At 38.8% G+C, this 20,991-nt stretch overlaps 1 protein-coding gene across 2 annotated transcripts in view; it reads right to left on the bottom strand.

Moving 5' to 3' along the window:
- Nucleotides 1-5,258: 5,258 nt before the first annotated feature.
- Nucleotides 5,259-20,991, bottom strand: part of LOC132823177 (sideroflexin-1) — a 54,321-nt gene continuing 38,588 nt past the window's right edge. For both annotated transcript variants that reach the window (XM_060836762.1, XM_060836763.1), the window contains exons 8-11: nucleotides 20,158-20,207; nucleotides 18,207-18,256; nucleotides 11,386-11,433; nucleotides 5,259-6,178 (exon numbers count right to left, since the gene is read on the bottom strand). In XM_060836762.1, coding sequence (XP_060692745.1) covers nucleotides 6,082-6,178; nucleotides 11,386-11,433; nucleotides 18,207-18,256; nucleotides 20,158-20,207 — 245 coding nt within the window. In that variant the 3' untranslated portion in view covers nucleotides 5,259-6,081. The remainder of the gene's footprint in view (nucleotides 6,179-11,385; nucleotides 11,434-18,206; nucleotides 18,257-20,157; nucleotides 20,208-20,991) is intronic.

The following is a 20,991-nucleotide window of genomic DNA, read 5'->3' as shown; positions in this document are numbered from 1 at the left end:
CACTCCACCGAGGACATGCAGGTCCTTGGACTCCTCCACCGGCAAAACATAACAACACGACGGTTGGAGGAAGAGCGCCTCATCTTCCGCCTGGGAACCCTCCAACCACAAGGGATGAACTCAGATTTCTCCAGTTTCCTCATTTCCCCTCCCCCCACCTTGTCTCAGTCGGTTCCCTCAACTCAGCACCGCCCTCCTAACCTGCAATCTTCTTCCTAACCTCTCCGCCCCCACCCCACTCCGGCCTATCACCCTCACCTTGATCTCCTTCCACCTATCACATCTCCATCGCCCCTCCCCCAAGTCCCTCCTCCCTACCTTTTATCTTAGCCTGCCTGGCACCCTCTCCTCATTCCTGATGAAGGGCTTATGCCCGAAACGTCGAATTTCCTATTCCTTGGATGCTGCCTGACCTGCTGTGCTTTAACCAGCAACACATTTTCAACTGTTTTAAAACCATGCCTCCCACACTGACCTCCAATGGTACACTTGTGAATGCCCCAAAAATCCACTTAAAATAATTTTACTTTGAATTTTCCAATTTGTGTCTTTGACAAGGGTAGTATTGACAGTGGTTTGGGGTCCTCCAGTGTTCCAAAGAAACATAACAGAATGTCTTGGATTTTAGCATTCTCTTGCAAAATGTCCCTCCTAGCCATGATTATAGCATTTGTACACCCTGCCCTGAGTTCTCTCTGTTCCTGAGACACTTCCTCTACCTCTGTCTTGACCTCTACCTGTCACTAATGTCAGGTAGGCTGGAGGAGGTGCCCTCTGAGATTGATCCCACCCCCACCCCAGTTCATTTCTCCACTTTACATCTAATATTTGATGGGCATCCTCCTTACCCCAGAGGCCCTGATTAATTTTGTTGATTCTTTTTCTCATATCCTAGTCATCTTCTAAATTACCCAGACCTATGCGTGCACATTATCAGTGGGATCAAACTGTTCTAATGCCCTCCATGACTCTTCAGTGCCATGTGACACCAGCATTCTCAGCCATTTGCCCTCAGCCCCTTCCTCAAAATTGTTCATGTCCAAGGCCATTTTTTTAGTGTAGCTCAGCTCCGGTCTTCCTCCTTTGAGGTCAGTTTACTGCCAATTGCTTTGTCTTATTCTGATTGACCATTATCTTTCTCACCATAATCCTAAACTTTATGATACAATGATTACTGTCTCCTATATGTTCCCCCAGTGATACTTGATCTACTTGCCCACCTCATTTCCAAAAAGCGGGTCCAATAATGCTTCCTTTCTTGTTGGACTGGACACACTGCTGTAGGAAACTCTCCTGAATGCAACCTAAGAATACTTGTCTTCCCCTTACACCATCAATAACCCAGTTTATACTTGAGTAATTTGCATCCCCCATTATAACTCTATAATGTTGGCACCTGACTGTAACCTCTCTGCAGATTTGTTCCAATCTTCTCACAGCTGGAAGACTATATACTACATTTGAGCATTGCAAATGCTCCCTTTTATTCCTTAGCTACAGCCAAATTTATTCTGCCCTTGAATCTTCTGAGATATCCTCTTTTTCCAGAACTGCAATGCTCTCCTTATTCAATAGTCCCACTCCTTATCCTTTCCTGCCTCTTCTATTTATTACGAACACCTTGCATCCAGAATTATTAACACCATTTAACACATTCTGCCTTTCCCTGAGTCAGGTCTGTTATTGCCACATCACATTTCCACATTGCAATCCGCACCTATTACTTCACAATACTTTTTACACTACTTTGTGCATTCACACATATGGGCAGAAACATTGATTTTGATTTTATCACTTTCTCCCTTCCTCCAAGTTCACCCAATAACTTACTATTTTCTATGCTTGTGCTATCTGTATCTTCAAGTATTTTGTGAAGTCTAGTATTCTCATTCAATATTCTCCCTTGGTTCCAACACCCTGCCAAAACTAAACTTAACAAATAGCACAAAATAATACACCATGCATGGAAATTAGTCCCAGCTCAGTGCAACCCATCTGGCTTATATGGGTGCCAGCACCCACCCCACCACCCCACACTCCCACCTCCCACCCTCCCCATCACACACACAATTCACATAATTAATTTGTCCCTCTTTGATTCACTAATTCTCAAGAGAATTATGTTATCACTTTGAATGGGAAACAAAGCTGAAATTCAAGACACTGTGTAAGAAAATTGGACAAATCATCACATCTTGGAAGATTGTTTTCAATATGAATTTGGATCAATCTGGAACTTATGTTACCCTATTTCAGATCAAAAATCATTCATGCAAGTAATTGCAATGGGGTGTTTTCTTTGTTTTTGATGCTGATCTACTAGGAAATTGCTATCACAACCACCTGACAAAGGAGCAGCGCTCCGGGAGCTCGTGCTTCCAAATAAACCTGTTGGACTATAAGCTGGTGTTGTGTGATTTTTAACTTACTAGGAAGGTGCATTTTCCAAAGCTTCTTTTAATCAGAAAGTTATTCAAAACAAGGGATCTTTGAAGTTCTACAACATTTTATTCATTCAGCGGATATGGACTTGGTTGGCTGGGCCATCATTTATTGGTTCATTTGTAATTGCCTTTGAGAAGATGACAGTGAGCTGCCTTCTTGAACTGATTTAGTACACTTGGCATAGACACACCACAACACTTAAGGAGGGAAGTTGACAATTTTGAGCCAGTGGTAATGAAAGAACAGGAACATTGTTCGAAGTCAGGATGGTAATAGTGGCTTGGAGAGGAGCTTCCAGGCAGTATATCGATGTACCTGCTGCCTTTATTCTTCCAGATGATTGTGGTTGAGAGTTTTGGAATGTGCAATCAAAGATGGTTTGGTGAATGCCTATGGTGCAACTTGTAGATGGCATGCAATACTGCTACTAGGCACTGGCGGTGAAGAGATTAGATGTTTGTGGAATGTGGTGCCAATCAAATAGAGTACACGTTTGTGGGGCTGCATTAATCCAGGCAAGTGGGGACTTTTTCACCAAACTCCAGATTTGTGTCGTGTCGTTGGTGGGCATTCTTTGGGGAGTTAGGTGAGTCACTTGCTGCAGGATTCCAAGCCTCTGATCTACTCTTTATTGCTACTATATTTGTATGGTTAGTCCAGTTCATTTTCTCGTCAATAAAAATCCCACAATGTTTATTCTGGGGCATTTGGCTAATATATCAACAATAATTGTCTCTCAGCGTGCTTGTGAACAATGTAAAATAGGGGATTGAACTCTAAAGAGGGTGTGGGAGCAGAGGGCTCTGGGAATATAATTACAATGATCATTGAAAGTGGCAGGACAGGTAGAAAGAGCAGGGAATAAAGCATAGTGTTCTCAGCTTGATTAAAAGGACAGAGTACAAGAGCAAGAAGGTGACGTTGAACTTGTAGCCCAGATTTAAAACAACACTTCTACAGCTCATCTGAGTTCAGTTGTCATCTAACAATTTATGTTAAAGGACAATGATTAAAAATGCCATTACAAGCTGCCTTCCCACAATTCGTGTCTTTGGACATCAAAAGGAATACATATTAACAAATAGAATAGAAAGAGCATTTTTATTGTCATCTCAGTTAATGGGGACAGGAAAAAAGGAGCAGAGAAGGATGGAAGTGAAACATACAGGATGTCAGAGTATGAGGATTATCAGGTGGGAGGAGGTTACAGAGATTGAGAGAAGGGGAACATGCAACAACATAAATGCAATGTTAACAAATGTGAATGAGGCTTAGGGGCTGGAGGTCAATGCGTGCCAGAAAGCACAGATGGATGGAATACAAGTTGCTGTGGGTTAGGATGGGGTATTTAATAAACTTGAAGTGATGGATGATTGGAGGCAGGCCAGGACAGCAATTGAGTAATTGACTTTGGAGTTGACAAAAACACAGATGAGGGTTTCAGTGGTAAATTCTTTCGGGCAGTTTTTTAATTGTCTTTGGACTCAATCTGAGTCCATGAAGAAAATATGGGATTTCCATGTCACTTGTCACACAGAACACCTTTATTATCTTGCAGCTCAGACAGCATTGGATAATATTGAAGCTCCTGATTATACTCCAGGGAATTACCTTCTGTTAGTGTTTATTATTACTTTACTAACTTTACTAGAAATCTTTGGCCCCAACAAATTTAAGATGTAATCAGCTAAGAAGTTAAATTATTCTAACTTTAGAGTATTTATTACCATGATGGATAGGTGGATGGTTAACCTTTGTTTAAACATCTTTAATGTTGGGACAGCATGGTGGCTCAGAGGATAGCACTGCCTCACAGCACCATGGTCCTAGGTTCAATTCCAGCCTTGGGTGACTTTCTCCCAGATTTTGCGTGGGTTTCCTTCCACAGTCCAAAGATGTGCAGGCCAGGTGAATTGGCTATGCTAAATTGACTAATGCACCTAGCACTATAGGCAGAGGGAAATGGGTCTGGGTGGGTTACTCTTTGGAGGGTGTGGATTGGTTGGGCCGAAGGGCCTGTTTCCACACTGTAGGGAATCTAATCTAAAAGAAAATCAGAGTGAAAATGGGAAGCTTATTGGCTGGAGATGCAGGTGATGAATGAGGTGTACAAATTTAAAAAAAATCACACCACCAGCTTATAGTCCAACAGGTTTATTTGGAAGCACTAGCTTTCGGAGTGCTGCCCCTTCATCAAGTGATTATGACAACCACCTGATGAAGAAGCAGCACTCGAAAGCTTGTGCTTTCAAATAAACCGGTTGAATTATAACCTGGTGTTGTGTGATTTTTTTTAACTGTCTTACGCATCTACTTAAGGTGAATTTTAACTCTGTGCTTGCCATCTCACCAATGAAGATGTTGTTTGCTATACATTTTCTCTTAAAGATTTTCATAGAGATCAGCACAGTATTCTCTTTCTTTTGCAAAATCTACTTTCAGTGACTACAATGGAGCATGTGTGTATCACTTCAATTGTGTTACTTTCTAGTACTCAAGCAAATACTTACAAAGGAAATTAACAATGTGAATTGGTTACTTAACAGCATTGAATTAAATTCTAAGCACAAACAGTTTTTGATGACAGGCAACAGCAGTAATTTAATTTCATGGAAAATAAATGACATACACCGTTTTACATATATCTTCAATTCAATACTTCCTTCTTTGTAAAAAGATGAAAGCTCTATTATTCTTTGAGTAAGGTTATATTTCAGTAATTACTAGAATATCCAAAATACAAAAAAAGCTTTCTTGAAATTTGACTTTATTTAGATGGTATTTTCCAGTTTCAAAATAATACACGTCCACTGATTGAAAGACTTGCAAGACAATACATCAATAGTTTCCTATTAAAACTGAATTCCTCTATTCATGACAAGTTCAAAAGTCCTAAAGGCATTAGATACCAAGGAATGCAAATTATTTTTAAGAATGTCATTACAGAGCAACATTGAAGTTTTATTGCACAATTGTCAAGGAGATATTAAATTTTAAAACCATAACATCTGATCACAGTTATCAATACTGTAATATTTCAAGTATTTCATAGCTCACATCCTCAATTTGTTAAGTTGTACTCTCAATCTGGAGTCTAAACATTATTCAGTTGCACAAGATATACAATTTACCTAACAGAATTACCTTCTGATGTTTTCACTCATTACTTCAACATATAATTTGAACTTAAACACAAAGCTGTCTAATAGAAATATGTTTATATGATACATAACACAGTCACAAAATTTATTTTCTGTTCTGTTCCATTCTAATCAGCAAATAACTAAACACAGTACAAAAAAATTAAGGTGGAATGTGGTAAACACATACTTGAATTGTAGTAATGGTTTGTGCTGCGTCAGTTAACTGACAAGGTTCACATTAGTACGGTATAAGTTATTTTAGAAACAGACTATATAACAGAACATAAGCTGTTGCCTTTTTATGCAACAAATGAAACTAATATCATTTAGAATTAGTTTAGATTAATATTTTTTAATCATTAAATATGCTGTTTGAAAAACTATGCAAAAATACAAATGAGTTAAGACAAAGTAAAACAGTTCTTTAATTTTGGCACACTGAACGCACTACAAATTAGATTGCTTGGTGTTTGTTTTCACTTGTTTTGTGCTTTCACAATCCTTTGTTAAAGTAAACATATTCCACACCAGGACTGGCCTCTCGAACTTTGGCCTGAATGTCATGCTCAAGACGGTTCACAGACATTGAACTGTAAAAAAAATCAAAATTCAAACATATAGTTATAACTTAGCCAAGTGTAGATGGAAGTCTAGATATACTAATAACTCAGGAAGCTCAACTGGAAAGGAACATCATTTATTTTGAACACAAAATAAAGCCACTATGCGTGGCCTGTGACACAGTTCTGGAGAACATCCCTGGATCTGCTTTACTTTTTTTCTTTATCTGGAAGAGTTATCTCACACAACCCAAATACCTTTCCCATCACTAAATTATTGTGACTTTTGTTTTTAAACTATTAACTGCCACCATTGAATCACCCATGTAACCAGAAATTTACATGCAAAACTCATTTTAAGCAATGCAAACCATTCAAGTGAGGGAGGGATAAAGGTGAGCAAGAAAGGACTGGGCCTGCTTTATTTATTTTTCTCTATTTTAATTTTTTGAAGCTGTTTTCAATTCAACCTGTTATCACACACACCTGATGACCTTCCCACCACTAAAACCACTGACTTCTTTGTTTTGCTTTTGAGGGCCCCTGGTAAGTCTGCTTTATTTCTTTCTTCCCTGCTCCCACCCCCTCCAGAGGTGTTATCACCCACAACTGAGTGACATTCCCACTCCCAAAATCACTGGCTTTTTCTTCGCTTTTCTTTTAGACCTACTGTCTACCACCTGTAAAAACCTGGGTCTTTTTCTTTTATTTTAACCCATTTTCCTAAACAACCTGTTCAAAGAGATTATTACACACCTCTGGAACAAGTGGGACTTGAACCATGGCTTCCTGGTCTGGGGTGGGGATATTACAGTACTACAACAGACCCCAATTCTGCTTTTTAAACTTTTTCATTCAACTTGTTTTCCTAATCAGCCTGTTCAGAGATGTTATTACACACCTCTGGAACAAGTGGGACTTGAACTCAGTCTCTGGGCCCAGGGATACAGGTACTACCACTGTGTGTCACAATAAATTCTCTGGGTCTGCTTTATTTTTTCTTTCCTACCCAGAAGTGCTATTACACACAACTGAGTGACCTTGCCAGCACCAAAATCATCATTTGTTTTTTTTAAAAAGAAAACTAGTAACTAGCATCAATAAAACATCTGTGCAGCCAATTAAATATATATAAGCAAAGCCCATTACAGGTAATGTGAACCATCAAAGGTGAGTTGGTGGGGGAGGGAGGGGGCGCTGTAGTTTAGGGAGAGCTGGACTGGGTTTCTTTTTTAAAAGTAAACTAATTTTCTAAATCAATCTGTTCAGAGGTGTTATCACATCCCTTTTCCTGAGTGTGAGGATTCCTCCTTGCTCCCATGATGATAAGGCCTCTTGCATTCCAATCCTATTGTTTTCTGAATCTGGTTGAGGTCATATAAATGAATGTCTCTTCAATGAAGAGAGCTGAAGCGCCAGTGTGAGGGGCTCATGCTCAGTAGCATGTCCGAAGCCATTACTTCGTGAAGGGTTACTGCTGGAGGTGGTCGATGTATTTTCTTCAATTTTGTGACCTCCTCCCTGGTCTTGACCATTTATGATACTGGTCTTGTTTTTTTTTAAATGGATAATTCTAGGGATTCCTGGAGAGCCATCCCTGAAGTTCTTTACGTGGACTGTATTTTCTCCTCGTAAAACTTCAACTCCATTGTGTTCCTTAAAGTTGGAGTCCTGTTTTATGACTTCCACTTTCTCTTTGACAAGGTGTAATCCATCCTTGGTGGTGGCTCTATACCCTAGACATGTTACCTTGTTTACTTGGAACATACATGTTTTTCTGAGGCTAGCATTCAGTTAAAAAGGGAAAAATGTAAGGCCTCCTCACAATTCTCCAGATGTTTCTTTGCAGTGGTTCCTGAGATTAAAATGTCATCCAGATAGACCATCACTCTGGGCACCACTTGGAGGATGTTCTCCATTTCCCATTGAAAGATGACACAAACTGAAGATATTCCAAAGAGCGAGTGAGTGTAATCAGAGTTCTATCAATATACCTTCTGGATGACCTCTCAAGCTCCAGGTGGAGATAGGCATAGCTCATATTCAATTAAGAAAATATACATGACACCCAGTCAGCCTTTAATACAAGTTTTCCATGCGTGGTCTAAACTCACTCAATTCCCAAACAGATGGACTGAGTTGTCAGGTTTTACAACTGGAACTACTGGCGCAGCCAAATCAGCAAATTGTAATGGGCGTGTGATGCAGAATTCCTCTCGATGTTTCAATTCAGCCTCTACTTTGCTACACAAGGCATAAGAGACCTGTGCTTTGAACTATTTTGGACGGGCCTTTGGGTCTAAATAGATCTTAGCTCTGGTGCCTTTCGTCTTCCCAAAGCCCTCTCACACAACAGGATACTTCTCTATGACTTCTTTGAAATTGCTAGTACCCGTTTTAATGATTTGTTGCTAAACCAGGTGGATTTTGTATAGCCAGTCCCTTTTCACGTGATTGGGATCTGGCCCTTGCACTACCATTCAGAGGAGTCAGAATGCCTCTTACCCATCCCTAACTGGGGTTACAGTAGTCCCATCATACATAAGGGCTCCCCAGTTCACATACCCAGATTGAGCACAGGTGTCTCGCAGATTTAAAGACAAAATAACCCATTGGAGTTTCTTAAAGGTTTGCTCCCTGTTAACAGATAGAGCAGTACCTGTGTCTACCTCCATATCTAGGGGATGGCCATTTATCTGGAGTTTTATTGGGGTAATTTTAGGGACAGGGATGCAATATAGCTGTATCAACTCTTAATTCTCTGGCTGAATTATATGCAAAGCCTTTTATCAAGATAGCCACACTATGTGGCGAACTCTCTGACCACATGAACACTATGGAAGTTCTTGGTCCTCACTGTTTTGGGCAGAAGGTTCCTGTCCAGTTCTGGAATGTTGTGGCCTCTGACTCCAATCGCCTTTCTTTGGACAACAAACAGGAGCGCAAATAGTATCCACTAGGGACTTGGCTCTATGGTATGGAAGTTGCCCAAGTTTGAGAACATTATGGTTTATGGACCCATAAAGCTCCTGAGACCCCTATCCTGCATTTTCACAGGAAAGGGCCAGATCTATGACTTTCTTGAGGTTCAGATCTGGTTTGGTCAGTGGCTTCTTTTGGGTTGCAATATTATTAAATCCACAAACTAAGCAATCCCATAATATTTCCTGAAGTGTTAACCGATACAATGTTCCACGAGCTTCTGCAGTCTCAACAAATTCAGTAACTGGTTCGCCAGGAAGTCTATTTGCCATGTTAAATCTGTAGTGCCGCAATTTTACAGATGGTTTTGGGTCATAATGATCCGTAACCATAAATATCAGTTTGTCAAAAGATTGTGACCCGGGAGCTGCCAGGTAGGTGAAAGAACAAAGAACAAGGAACAGCACAGTGCAGGAACACGCCCTTTGGCCCACCAGGCCTGCGTCAACACATGACACCTGTCTAAACTAAAAGCCTTTTGCCTCTTCGCAGTCCATATCACTCTATTCCCTGCCTATTCATGTATCTATCAAGATGCCTTTAAAACATTGCAATTGTATTTGCTTTGACCACCTCTTCAGGCCACACATCCCAGGCACTTATCACTCTGTAAAAAAAACTTGCTCTCACATCTCTTTTAAACTTTTCCTCTTTTACCTTAAACCTATGTCTGTGAACATTTTGGTAGAAGAAACACAGACAGACAATGCAAGCTTAATGATACAACTTTAAAGAGCTGAGGGACCTCAGGGGTTCAATTGCATAATTCTCTGAAGGTGGCCAAGCAAGTTAAAACAGTTGGTAAGATGGCTTGTAGGATCCTTAGGTTTATAAGGAGTGGCATAGAATACAAAGCAAGGAAGTGCATGATATACCTCATTGGTCAGATCCTATTTGGAGTACTGAATTCAGTTCTAGGCACCCTATTTAAGGAAGGATGGGAAAAAGACTCCAACTATCCATACCCCTCATAATTTTGTAAACTTCACCAGGTCACTCCTCAGCATGTAACATTCAAGTGAAAACAAACCAAGATTCTCCAATTTCTCCTCACAGCAACACAAGTAGATAAGGTGGTCAAGAAGGCATATAACATGCTTGCCTTCATCAGTTGGGGCATAGAGTATAAAAATTGGAAGTCATGTTGTAGCTGTATAGAACTTTAGTTAGGCCACATTTGCAATATTGTTTACAGTTCTGGTGGCCATATTAGCAGACAGACGTGGAGGCTTTCGAGAGGATACAAAAGCAGTTTACCAGGATGTTGCCTGGTTTCAAAGGTATTAGCTCTGAGGAGGGACTAGACAAACTTGGTTTGCTTTCACTTGAAGTTGAAGGATAAGGGGGTGACCTGATAGAAGTTTACAAAATAATAATTTACAAATTATTAGACTGGATAATCAGTCTTTTTTCCAGAATTAAAGTAAAACTGGGCAAATTTAAAGGAGAAGCGAGAGGTTTTTTCTCCACACACAGAATGTGCTAAGTGCCGGAACGTTCTGCCAGAGGGGATGGTGATGGAGGCAGATACAATAGCAACATTTAAGAGGCATCTTGACATATATGTGAATAGGCAGGGAATAGAGGAATGTGGAGGAGTGCAGAGGCAAAGATTTCTAGTTCTGAAAGGCACCATTCGTCAGTGCAGATTTGGTGGGTTGAGGGGCCTGTTCCGGTGCTGTTCAGTTCCTTGTTTTATTTGTTTCATATTTTTAGGAACTAAATCACAGTTGACAAGTCAGAGATTAATGATTCTCTAAAACGAAATAGATCAACATTGGCATTTTTGATGACATCTACTGGAATGTAGCAAAAAAAAATGCCCTAAGGTATTTCCAAGGTGCAGATTCTGTGATAAGACAATTTACTTTAAATTTCATGACCTGATGTTTGAGTTTTCTGATGGTTGCGTATTAAATTTTACAGTTCACCAGGTCAGTCTGTAGACTGTGATTTTTTCACGAAGTAGACAAGCATGGCATATACATCATAGGAAATAAGAGCCATTATCTTACAAAACCGGGCATCTTTCATTTAAGTGAATATATTAGATTTGTGCATAGTTTTCAATTCAACACAAAACAGGGAGTGATGCAAGCCTCACACCATGTGTTATGGATATTGGAACTGAAGTCTCTGTTGCTTGGTTGAAAACTGACTTCAATCTACCAGATAACACGGATTGCTTTATATTTTACTAAGCAGGAACAATATAAAATATGAACAGTCAAATCATGCCTGAATTGATTTCATACCTTTTCTGTGGAAACAATGCACAGCAAAGGGGTGTAGCAAATACCAAGCTGTAAAAAGAAAGATTACCAACAATAAAACTGTTCAAAATGCAATGTACTTCCCTTAAAATGTATTTGAAATAGTTCAACATTTATGAAACCATGTGGCATAAAAGTTCCATTAGGATTTTTGACAATATTTGTCCCAAACATTAAAGCCATATTTTGAACAAATATTGCTTGATTTATTAAAAAAAATTGAAAGTAACACTGTCTAAATTTTTAATATTATCCTCATAACTGCTTCATGCAGACTCAGCATGAGACACTTTCTGCAATGTTATGAGAGGCCAGTTTAGCTGTGGTGCAAGATAGCAAAGGTAAGCCAATAGCTATGCAATGTCATTGAGGCTGTGTCAGCAGTGGAGCAGGATAAAAGCCTTTGGGATAGGAAATGATGTAATGAGCAACTACAATAGAGGGTCCATTTAATAAAGTTTCTACTGGCTACAAGAACACAGGCTTGGCCTCTCCGAAGATAGCAGAAATGACCCCTCATCGAGTCTCCTGAGTCTTGTGAGAAAATTACTATCAGTTCTTTTTCGTTTGTGAGGATGTCATAAACCAACTTATCCTCAATCTGACATTTAAGGGCCTGGAGGCAATTTGGCAGAAATCATAATAGAGCCTGTCACTTTGGAATACTAGATGTAGGTTTGCTCGCTGAGCTAGAAGGTTCATTTACATACATTTTGTCACCCTACTAGGTAACATCTTCAGTGGGCCACTGGGCGAAGCACTGCTAATGGTTTCTGCTTTCTGTTTATATGTTTGGGTTTCTTTGGATTGGTGACGTTAGTTCCTGTTCTTTTTCTCAGGGGGTGGTAGATGGGGAACTTCGGTTGATGGAGAACCGGAACTCTACCAACAAACACATCGAGTTAGACCCATCTACGACTCCCTGAGAAAAATAACAGGAAATGACATCACCACAAAATGACATCACCAACCCAAAGAATATAAATAGAAAGCAGAAATCGTCAGCAGTGTTTCACCTGAAGGCCCACAGATGATGTTACCTAGTAGACTGATGAAACGTCTGGAAATAAACCTTTCATCTCAGCAAGCAAACCTACATCCAGAACCTCAATCTGAGCTATAAATCTTCTCAAAGCTCACTTTGGAAATGCTTCTTTCAAAAATGATATACCTTGGTGTATAACACCAACTATTTATCTTATGATTAATGCTTGCCTTTCTATAGACTATAATTCGACCCATGCAGAAATTTCTTCAAAATAGCTTTGCATTCCTCTTAAGAATTGGGCTGTTTGAAACTTCTTTTCTAGACAGAAGCCAAGAAAGAAAATGACAGTGACAATGTTGACCTAAAAACATACAATAAATATCTTTCTATAGGATTCCCAAAATATTGAAGGGCAAGGTTGCTACATGTCGTAACAATAGAAGGAAGGATGGATGATGGAGGAAAGACAGAGGAAAATGATAATGAGCCAAGTGATGTGGCTATATAGGACCAGGAAGAAAAAGTGATACAGAAAAGCATACATTGTGAAAAAGTAAATGCAAGATGATATTGAGAAAAAGCGAGGAAGCAGAGAAAGTTACATTGAGAGCCAAGGGATTTTTATTTTTTTGTTTGTAACATCTTTAGATCATAGGAGATTAGCTGTTTGAAGATTGACTATTTATAGTCGAGTTATAGAATCAAAATTGGACATATTTTGTAATAAAGTAGATTCAACATTCAAACAATTGTAAAAACATTGTAAAAATCAAAAAATGAAACATTTCCAAAGCAAAATGATTTGTTCTGTACTGTGTGGTGAAATTGGTAATTAGCCATTAAACTTTAAATGATAACGACATGTGCTTATGAACGCAGTTATATGAATAAATGCTGAGGGAGTTCTTTTCAGCGACAAACTGGAGTCGTGCAGACTTCCTCACATGTTGGACAGTTAGGCAAATAAAAGGAATCACTTATGGTAAATCTAATAACCTTTGTAAGAGCTACCTATTTTTCAAAAATAGCCTTTTTCCAACCCATTGATTTCTTCAAAATTGTATTAAATTTGAAAAAAAAAACCCATTTTTTATGAGCTTGGCAGGTTGTTGCTATTACTTTACATGCCCAGTTCATGAGCAGAAACCGGTGTTGGAGCATTCCATTGAGATCTTTTTCTCCATGATACCCTGATTCACTCCTCAATCACCCTCCAAAACTCCTCCCTTTTCCAGATGAAAGGGTTTTGCCCGAAACGTCGATTTTCCTGCTCCTCGGATGCTGCCTGAACTGCTGTGCTTTTCCAGGACCACTCTAATCTAGACTCTGGTTTCCAGCATCCTTAGTCCTTGTTTTTAACCTCCTCCCTTTTCCATGCAAAGCTATGAGATACATTACCTTCCCACTTTAGCAATTTATTCTCAATATCCAAGGGATCAAACATTCCTTGAAGGTAAAGTAGTGGTTTAATAGTAACACTTTCATTTTAGTGTAATGTTTTTGAGTGCATAATATGCAGGCAGTCAATCCATCCATGTAATATTTTCTAAATTCCTACTTTAGAAATAGAACCAGTCTGACTCAAGATTAGACTCGAAAGTCAAAATCTTAATGCATTGTCAGAGCCGAGATGTCCCTTTTTAACAATAACTAAGTTATCTCAAGAATGAGAGTTAAAATATGTTTTGGCTTTTACATATTAATGAACCAAAACCTGCAAACCATCCTAAAAAAGGAAAGACTTAACAGCAATCTAGGTTTGTTCAATATATAATTTCAGTTGCATGACACTGTCATCTTTTGCTATAAATTCTGTGTCTCATGATCCTGTTCCACAGTTACCTGATGAAGGAACAATGCTCCGAAAGCTAGTGCTTCCAAATAAACCTATCGGACTGTAACCTGTTCTTGTGCAATTTTAAATTTGTCCACCCCAGTCCAATACTAGCTCTTCCACATTTGTCTAGAATGTGAGACCACACGGCATGGGCAGAAAGGTCAAAGTGGAAGTGGATTAATATAATCAAATGACATGCAACCAGAGCTGTTTGTTTACTTACCCCATTCCTCTCCAGTTTTTGCTTTGCAACATCATGCTTTGTAATTTTGACTTGCAGATTCTTTTCCCTGTTTTCCATCTTCATTTGTGCACAAATACATTTCTAAATACTCTCAGTTCTCAAATGTGAACTTTGTTTCTACCTCCACAGATGCTTGCCTGACCGGAGTATTTTCAGCGTTATTGTTTACATTTTAGGTAGTCAATACTGATGTTCTCTTCACCTCATTTTCATTTCCTCCCCATCCGAAAACAGTGGCCTATATGCCAAAATTAGAGACAACTCTCTCGTAAAAGTCCAAACAGCAAGAATATCTAGGTATGAACATTCACTTCAATCAAAGCTTACTGGCTAAGAATGTGATGTGGAGGTGCACGTGTTGGATTTGGGTGGACAAAGTCAGAAAACACCAGGTTATAGTCCAACAGGTTTATTTGAAATCACAAGCTTTCAGAGTGAAGAAACAATGCTTCGAAAGCTTATGATTTCAAATAAATCTATTGGACTTTAACCTGGTGTCATCTGACTTCTGACTTAGGCTAAGAATGTGAAGTTTTCTACAGATTTTCACCTAAACAAGCAATACAAAGTAGCTTGTGCTATTACTATTCTACTGAAAAATAACTAGGTAAGCATCAAAACTTAGTTTGTGTACCACAGTCACTTTGTAAGGCATTTGTAGCCTCCATCATTTAGAGGTGTGTGTAAAGTTTTTTTTTCTTAGAGTGAATTTACAAATTAGAACTTTATTGACATGAAGCAGCTTCTGATCTGTTGGTTTTGTAAAGCTGTATCTAATGAGAATGAGTGAATCAATTCTCCTTTTCCTAAGTGCCTCAGCTGGGTGTAACGAAGAGTTTTAATTCTTTTTAGCAACAAACTCATACCACATTTCAATTAAAATACTCAATTTGCTAGTTCAAAAATGAAGGAGCCAATTACAAGGTTATCTTATTTTTGAGCGTAGGAAAGAGGAATATTATTGTTTACTACCCTTTGGTGAGGGGCCGTGGAATAGTAAAATAAAAACATAGAAAATAAGAGCAGGCATAGGCCCTTTGAGGCTACTTCATCATACAATATGATCGTGGCTGATCTTCCAACTCAGTGTCTTGTTACTGCTTTCTCCCCATACCTTTGATTCCTTTACCTCTGCGAACAATATCAATTCTTTCTTGAAAACATTCAATGTTTTGGCCACTTTCTGGGTGAAGAAATTTCTCATCAGCCCTAAATGGCTTACTCTGTATGCTGAAACTGTGACCAGGTTCTGGACACTGGTCATCGGGAACATCCTTCCTCCATTTATCTTATCTAGTTCTGTTTTAGAATTTTACAGGTTTCTGGGTGACCCTTATATTCTTTTAAACCAGAGTAAATAAGGTCCTAACTGATTCCATTTCTATTCATGCATTAGTCCAGCCATTTTCAGGAATTAGTTTGGTAAAGCTTTGTTACAATCCTTCCATAGTCAGAACATCCTTTCCCAGATAAGGAGACCAAAACTTCATACAATACTCCAGTTGTGGTCTCACCAAGGTCCTTTACGGTTGCAGCAAAATATCTCTGCTCTCCTCTCATGATGAATGCCACATGATGAATGTAACATCAAACACACACAAACACAGGTATGAGTACACCTTGAGTAGTGTGTGGAGTTTTGGTCTCCTTACTTGAGAATGGATGTAGTGGCACTGGAGGGAGTGCTGAGGAAGTTCACTAGGTTGATTCGGGAGTTGAGGGGATTGAGACTTATAAGTAGACAGGGATTATATTCATCAGTATTTAGAAGAATTGGGGGGTAGGATCTTATAGGAACACAAAATTATGAAGGGATTGTTAAGATAGAAGCAGAGAGGATGTTTCCACTGATGGGGGAAACTAGAACAAGAGGGCATAGTCTCAAAGTTAGGGTGAGCAGATTTTGGACTGAATTGAGGAGGAACATCTTCATCCAGAGGGTTGTGAATTTGTGGAATTCCTGCCTAGTGAAGCAGTTGAGTCTTCCTCTTTAAAGTTTTTAAGGCTAAGATAGATAATTTTTTGAGTAAAGGAATTAAGGGTTATGGTGAGAGGCTGGGTAAGTGGAGATGAGGCCATGAAAAGATCAGCCATGATCTTGTTTAATGGCGGAGGGGGCTCAAAGAGCCAATGGCCTACTCCTGCTCCTTATCAAGTTTAAATAGGGCGAGTGTCTCGTCTGAAAAGAATTACCCAGAATACACAGTTTAAAAAGTCCTTAGAATCTTTGAGGTGTGTGATTTAATCTCAGGTTGGTTAGTTAATTACTTGTATTCTCCACAGTAGCAAAGTTCGGAGGTATCCTTGGGTTCTCACTGAATAGAAAATTCTGATTTGCTTTTCAACAGAGAAGTAGAGTAAAAAAATAAAATTGGGGTGGTGGTGGAAGTGGAGTGGACAACTTTGCAGTTCTGCTGCTATAAATCCATCATTCTCTCTTCTGCTCAAAAGCTGTTGCCTGAAATACATGAGGGCTGCTGGAGTCAGACACCTGCTTAGCCCCAGGCAGACAAGCTCATTTCTGGCCTTCAATGACTTGGCCAAACTGTAGAAATATACACTAGAACATCAGGCAGTTTTGGCAGAAATTAGTCAAAGGATGGAGGAGTCCACTAATGTCGTCATCACTGTTCCAGCCCCAGCAATGAGTGCACCTGGCTGACTCTGAGGTCAGTTTTGTTAATCCTTTGATGAACCACATCCAGCAGACTGTTCTAGACATGCACAGCCTCTTCACACTTGAAGTATACAGAGGCTGGCATCTTTAACTAAGTGCAAAGTGAGTGAGCATTAAGAAAGCAAGCTAATAGTCATTAGGTGCATTTTGTACAGATGCAGGAGATCCATGTGACGCTGAATCCAAACAACTTGGCAGAAATATGCAAGCCACAGGTGTCCCTGAGCTCCACAATGTTGAAGGGCTCAAGTGATGAGAGACTTATATCTGAGATGAAGCATGATGTTCTGTGGTTGTTAGTTTGGTGATGGTAATATTATTACAAAGAAGCATTTGCATGATGGTTGGATTGACCGTTCGGCAAGTTGTGCCTACCAGGTACCTACTCTGGGGTTTACATGTTGGGCATCCAGTTTCTCAGCGGAGGAAAAGAAATGTGGAGGAAACATATAAAAAGATGCACAGAAATAAGATTGTTGCTGCTCCATGGCAAGCCAAGCATTTGTTTTTTTTTCATTCCTACCATGTTGTCCCTCTCTTCTCACCACACATTACTTATATCACACCTGGGAGGGGGAAATTCCACTTATTTGATTTCTTAAAACATGTTCGAAAATAGTTTTAATCAAAGTTATTGCACTTTTTCAAAATGTTCATTGTGTAAATTTATTGTGATCTAGCACGCATGGCCTGAAAAGGTGATGAAAGCATATTCATAACTGATTTTTAAAAATATAATTGGATAAATATTTGAAAGGCAAAAACTTCTGAGCTACAGGGAAAGAAGATGGGAGTAGGATTAATTGGATAGCTTTACCAAGTCAAATAGAATTATTCTGTGTTGGATCATTCTCAGATTCTATCCTACAAATTCATGTTGTTCTTCATGAAAAATGACTTCAATACCAAACATTTGTGCAGGGTATTTTACTTTTTGGACGAGTGATAAATATAGAGAATTTCTAATAAGTAGAAATGTTAAAATAGGGCTGCTTCCAATTTACAATTACTGTAGCCAATGATGTGACAGTAGAGAGATTTCAAAACATCTACTTACCAGACTCCTACCAAACCCACTTGAATAGGTGCACTCATCCATGGGAATCGCTATAATAATGCAAAAATCATCAAACTTAATAAATTTTGATATGCTGTAGCAATTCTGTCATTTCTGTCACAAGCTCCACCAAGTCATCAGCAAGCTTGATAAATTTTATCTTGACAAGTTATATTGATAAGTTTTACATATCAAACAAATTGAACCTTAAGGAATTTTGGCAAGTTTTATTAGAGTTGGTTAGTTAAACATGCTTTCAAAACACACTCAGTGCAGTCAACCTGAGCAGTTTGTTTTTCGAAAGGTCATTCTTTTCGTTGATAATGTTCTCCACTCCTGAAGATCGTAACCTTCTGAAATAGGATTCCTTGCATTATAGCACAACATGTGATTGGATCCTTACGTCAGGAAGGATCACCCTCGGACAGTTTCCAGTGTGAGGAACAGAAATGTTAGTTAGGGAATGGAGTTCATTGGTACAGACCAATACTGTCTGTAACACCATTCTCTAACGTCATTCCATTAGGGAATGGTATTACAGACAGCATTGGTGACAATCAATGTCATGACAATGAATATCTGTTGTGATGATACTCTGGCTTTAAGAACTGTAATTTGCCCTTTTTTTGTTGAAAGGAAAAAAGGTTGAGACAGAGATGAATAGCAGTCTGCTCAAAACCAATAAAGTAAACAGCTTGTAAGGCCTTTAGATTTTGCTTTTTGGAAATTTGGAAATATAAGCACCCTGAATGGGTGAGGTCAAGCTCCCACAGGATTTTTAGTTGTAGCTTTCAGCAGTTGCTAGTGTCTTGAAGCTGGAAGTGGAAGCTCTTATTCCCCTCTCTGTAATAGCTGACAGATGGGGTTCTCCTCCTGCTGCTGGAATTGCATGTGAGACTATCTATTTTACCGAATTTGCCATTGCCAAGGGTGAGTTTATGGAATGTTACTATATTGGAACAGTTAGATTAGATTCCCTGCAGTGTGGAAATAGGCCCTATGGGCGAACCAGTCCACACCGACCCTCCGAAGAGTAACCCAGCCAGACCCATTTCCCTCTGACTAATGCACCTAAGACTATGGGGCAACTTAGCATGGCCAATTCACCTGACTTGCACATCTTTGAACTGTGGGAGGAAATCGGAGCACTCGGAGGAAACCCACCCAGACATGGGAAGAATGTGTGAAGTTTGCACAGAGTCACCCAAAGCTGGAATCGTACCTGGGAAACCGATGCAGTGAGGCAGGAATGCCAACCACTGAGCCACCGTGCCGCCCTTAACTTTTATATAAATACATATATATAAAATCTTGTTTAGCACTTCGATAGTTACAGTTCAGCGAATTCTTTTCTTTTGATTTTGTCTGTATTTTAAACTGTAGCATAAAAATAAAGCATGTTTTGTTTAAAAGTCGAGTAATTTGGCTGATCGAATTGCATCTGGATTACAACACCTTAACTTACCCTTAAAACAAGAAAACGCTAGGTCTAGGCTATCGTTTTAATATAGTTTGAGGGGTTTGGTCTGGTCCATAGCATTGTACTTAAACCCCTTCAGCGTCATGCTGCTCCCATAAAATATTTTTGCTATTTTTCTGTTAGAGAATTGAGTAGCATGTCTTCACATGCATTAGGCCCAAGAACGTCTCATGATTGTAAGTACATGGCTTTTGAATCAGTTAAAATGCTGTATCTCAATTTATTTGCCGCCAGAATTGGTTTACTTTGCTTGTCTGCAGCATTTTGAATAAATTGTGAAGTATTCATGCACAGCTTTTGTTTCTCTTTAGTTCGGAACATTTTATACATTTTAAGATTAAAGCATTAGTTGTATTGAATTAATAATTTTTTTATATATGGAAGAAAAGTGCATATATTTGGATCTTAGCACCAGTTTGGTTCCACAAAAAGAAATATTAAAAATTCAAAAGATAAATATCAAAAGATTACCTTCAAGAAGGCTTTCCTTTCCAAGGTATTCATTATAAATGGAGGGATAGCTAAAAATAAACATCATTTAATAATTGGCAATATAATCAGTTAAAACATACAACAAAAAATGTATTAGGCATATTTAATAACATAGCAGTTTTAGTGTTTTGATTTCTAGTCCAATGTGATGACTATCTAAATATTTAGAATTCCAATCAAAATAGCACTCGAATTTTCTAGCGTTCTGTAATCTTTTAAGTAAAAGTTGACAAAATTATTAGAAATTCCATCAAGGTAAAATTTCTGGTTTTCTAATTTTCACTTGTCACTAAGAGATATTGCCAATATTAATACCTGAAACTTACAGGACAAGTAAGAGCCATGAGATCTAACGAGACTGTACTCGAACAGAAATTTGAATGATCGAGTACTTCAAGATTATTTGGGGGAAATATAAAACCATTTCACACTGAGCAACTGTAATGTAGCAAGTTACACTAAAATCATTTGCTTCTCCACTGTTCACATCAAATTTCCCCAATAAGTTTTGTGATCTTGAATAAGAAAGATAATAGAAGTCACTGGACTCAAAACGATAACTCTGTTTTCTCTGCACAGATACTGTCAGACTTGCTCCAGCAGTTTCTGTTTTTGTCTCTGATTTCCAGATTTAAAAAAGTTGTAATTAACGTGATTCTTAACTGAATTGAATTTTTATCTATTTTATTTTTCAGTAAACTATAAAACTGGTTTCCCTCGTCTTTTGTGCACAGCTGGTGGCAAATGTGCTCTAATTTTGAATATAATCTTGTAAGTACATCCTAAACTCAGCAATGCTACACCTGCCAGGTT

This window comes from Hemiscyllium ocellatum, chromosome 16 (assembly GCF_020745735.1).
Source record: "Hemiscyllium ocellatum isolate sHemOce1 chromosome 16, sHemOce1.pat.X.cur, whole genome shotgun sequence".
Classification (NCBI taxonomy): Eukaryota; Metazoa; Chordata; class Chondrichthyes; order Orectolobiformes; family Hemiscylliidae; genus Hemiscyllium; species Hemiscyllium ocellatum.
Note: the sequence above shows the minus strand (reverse complement) of the source record. Positions and strands in the feature narration are given on the sequence as shown.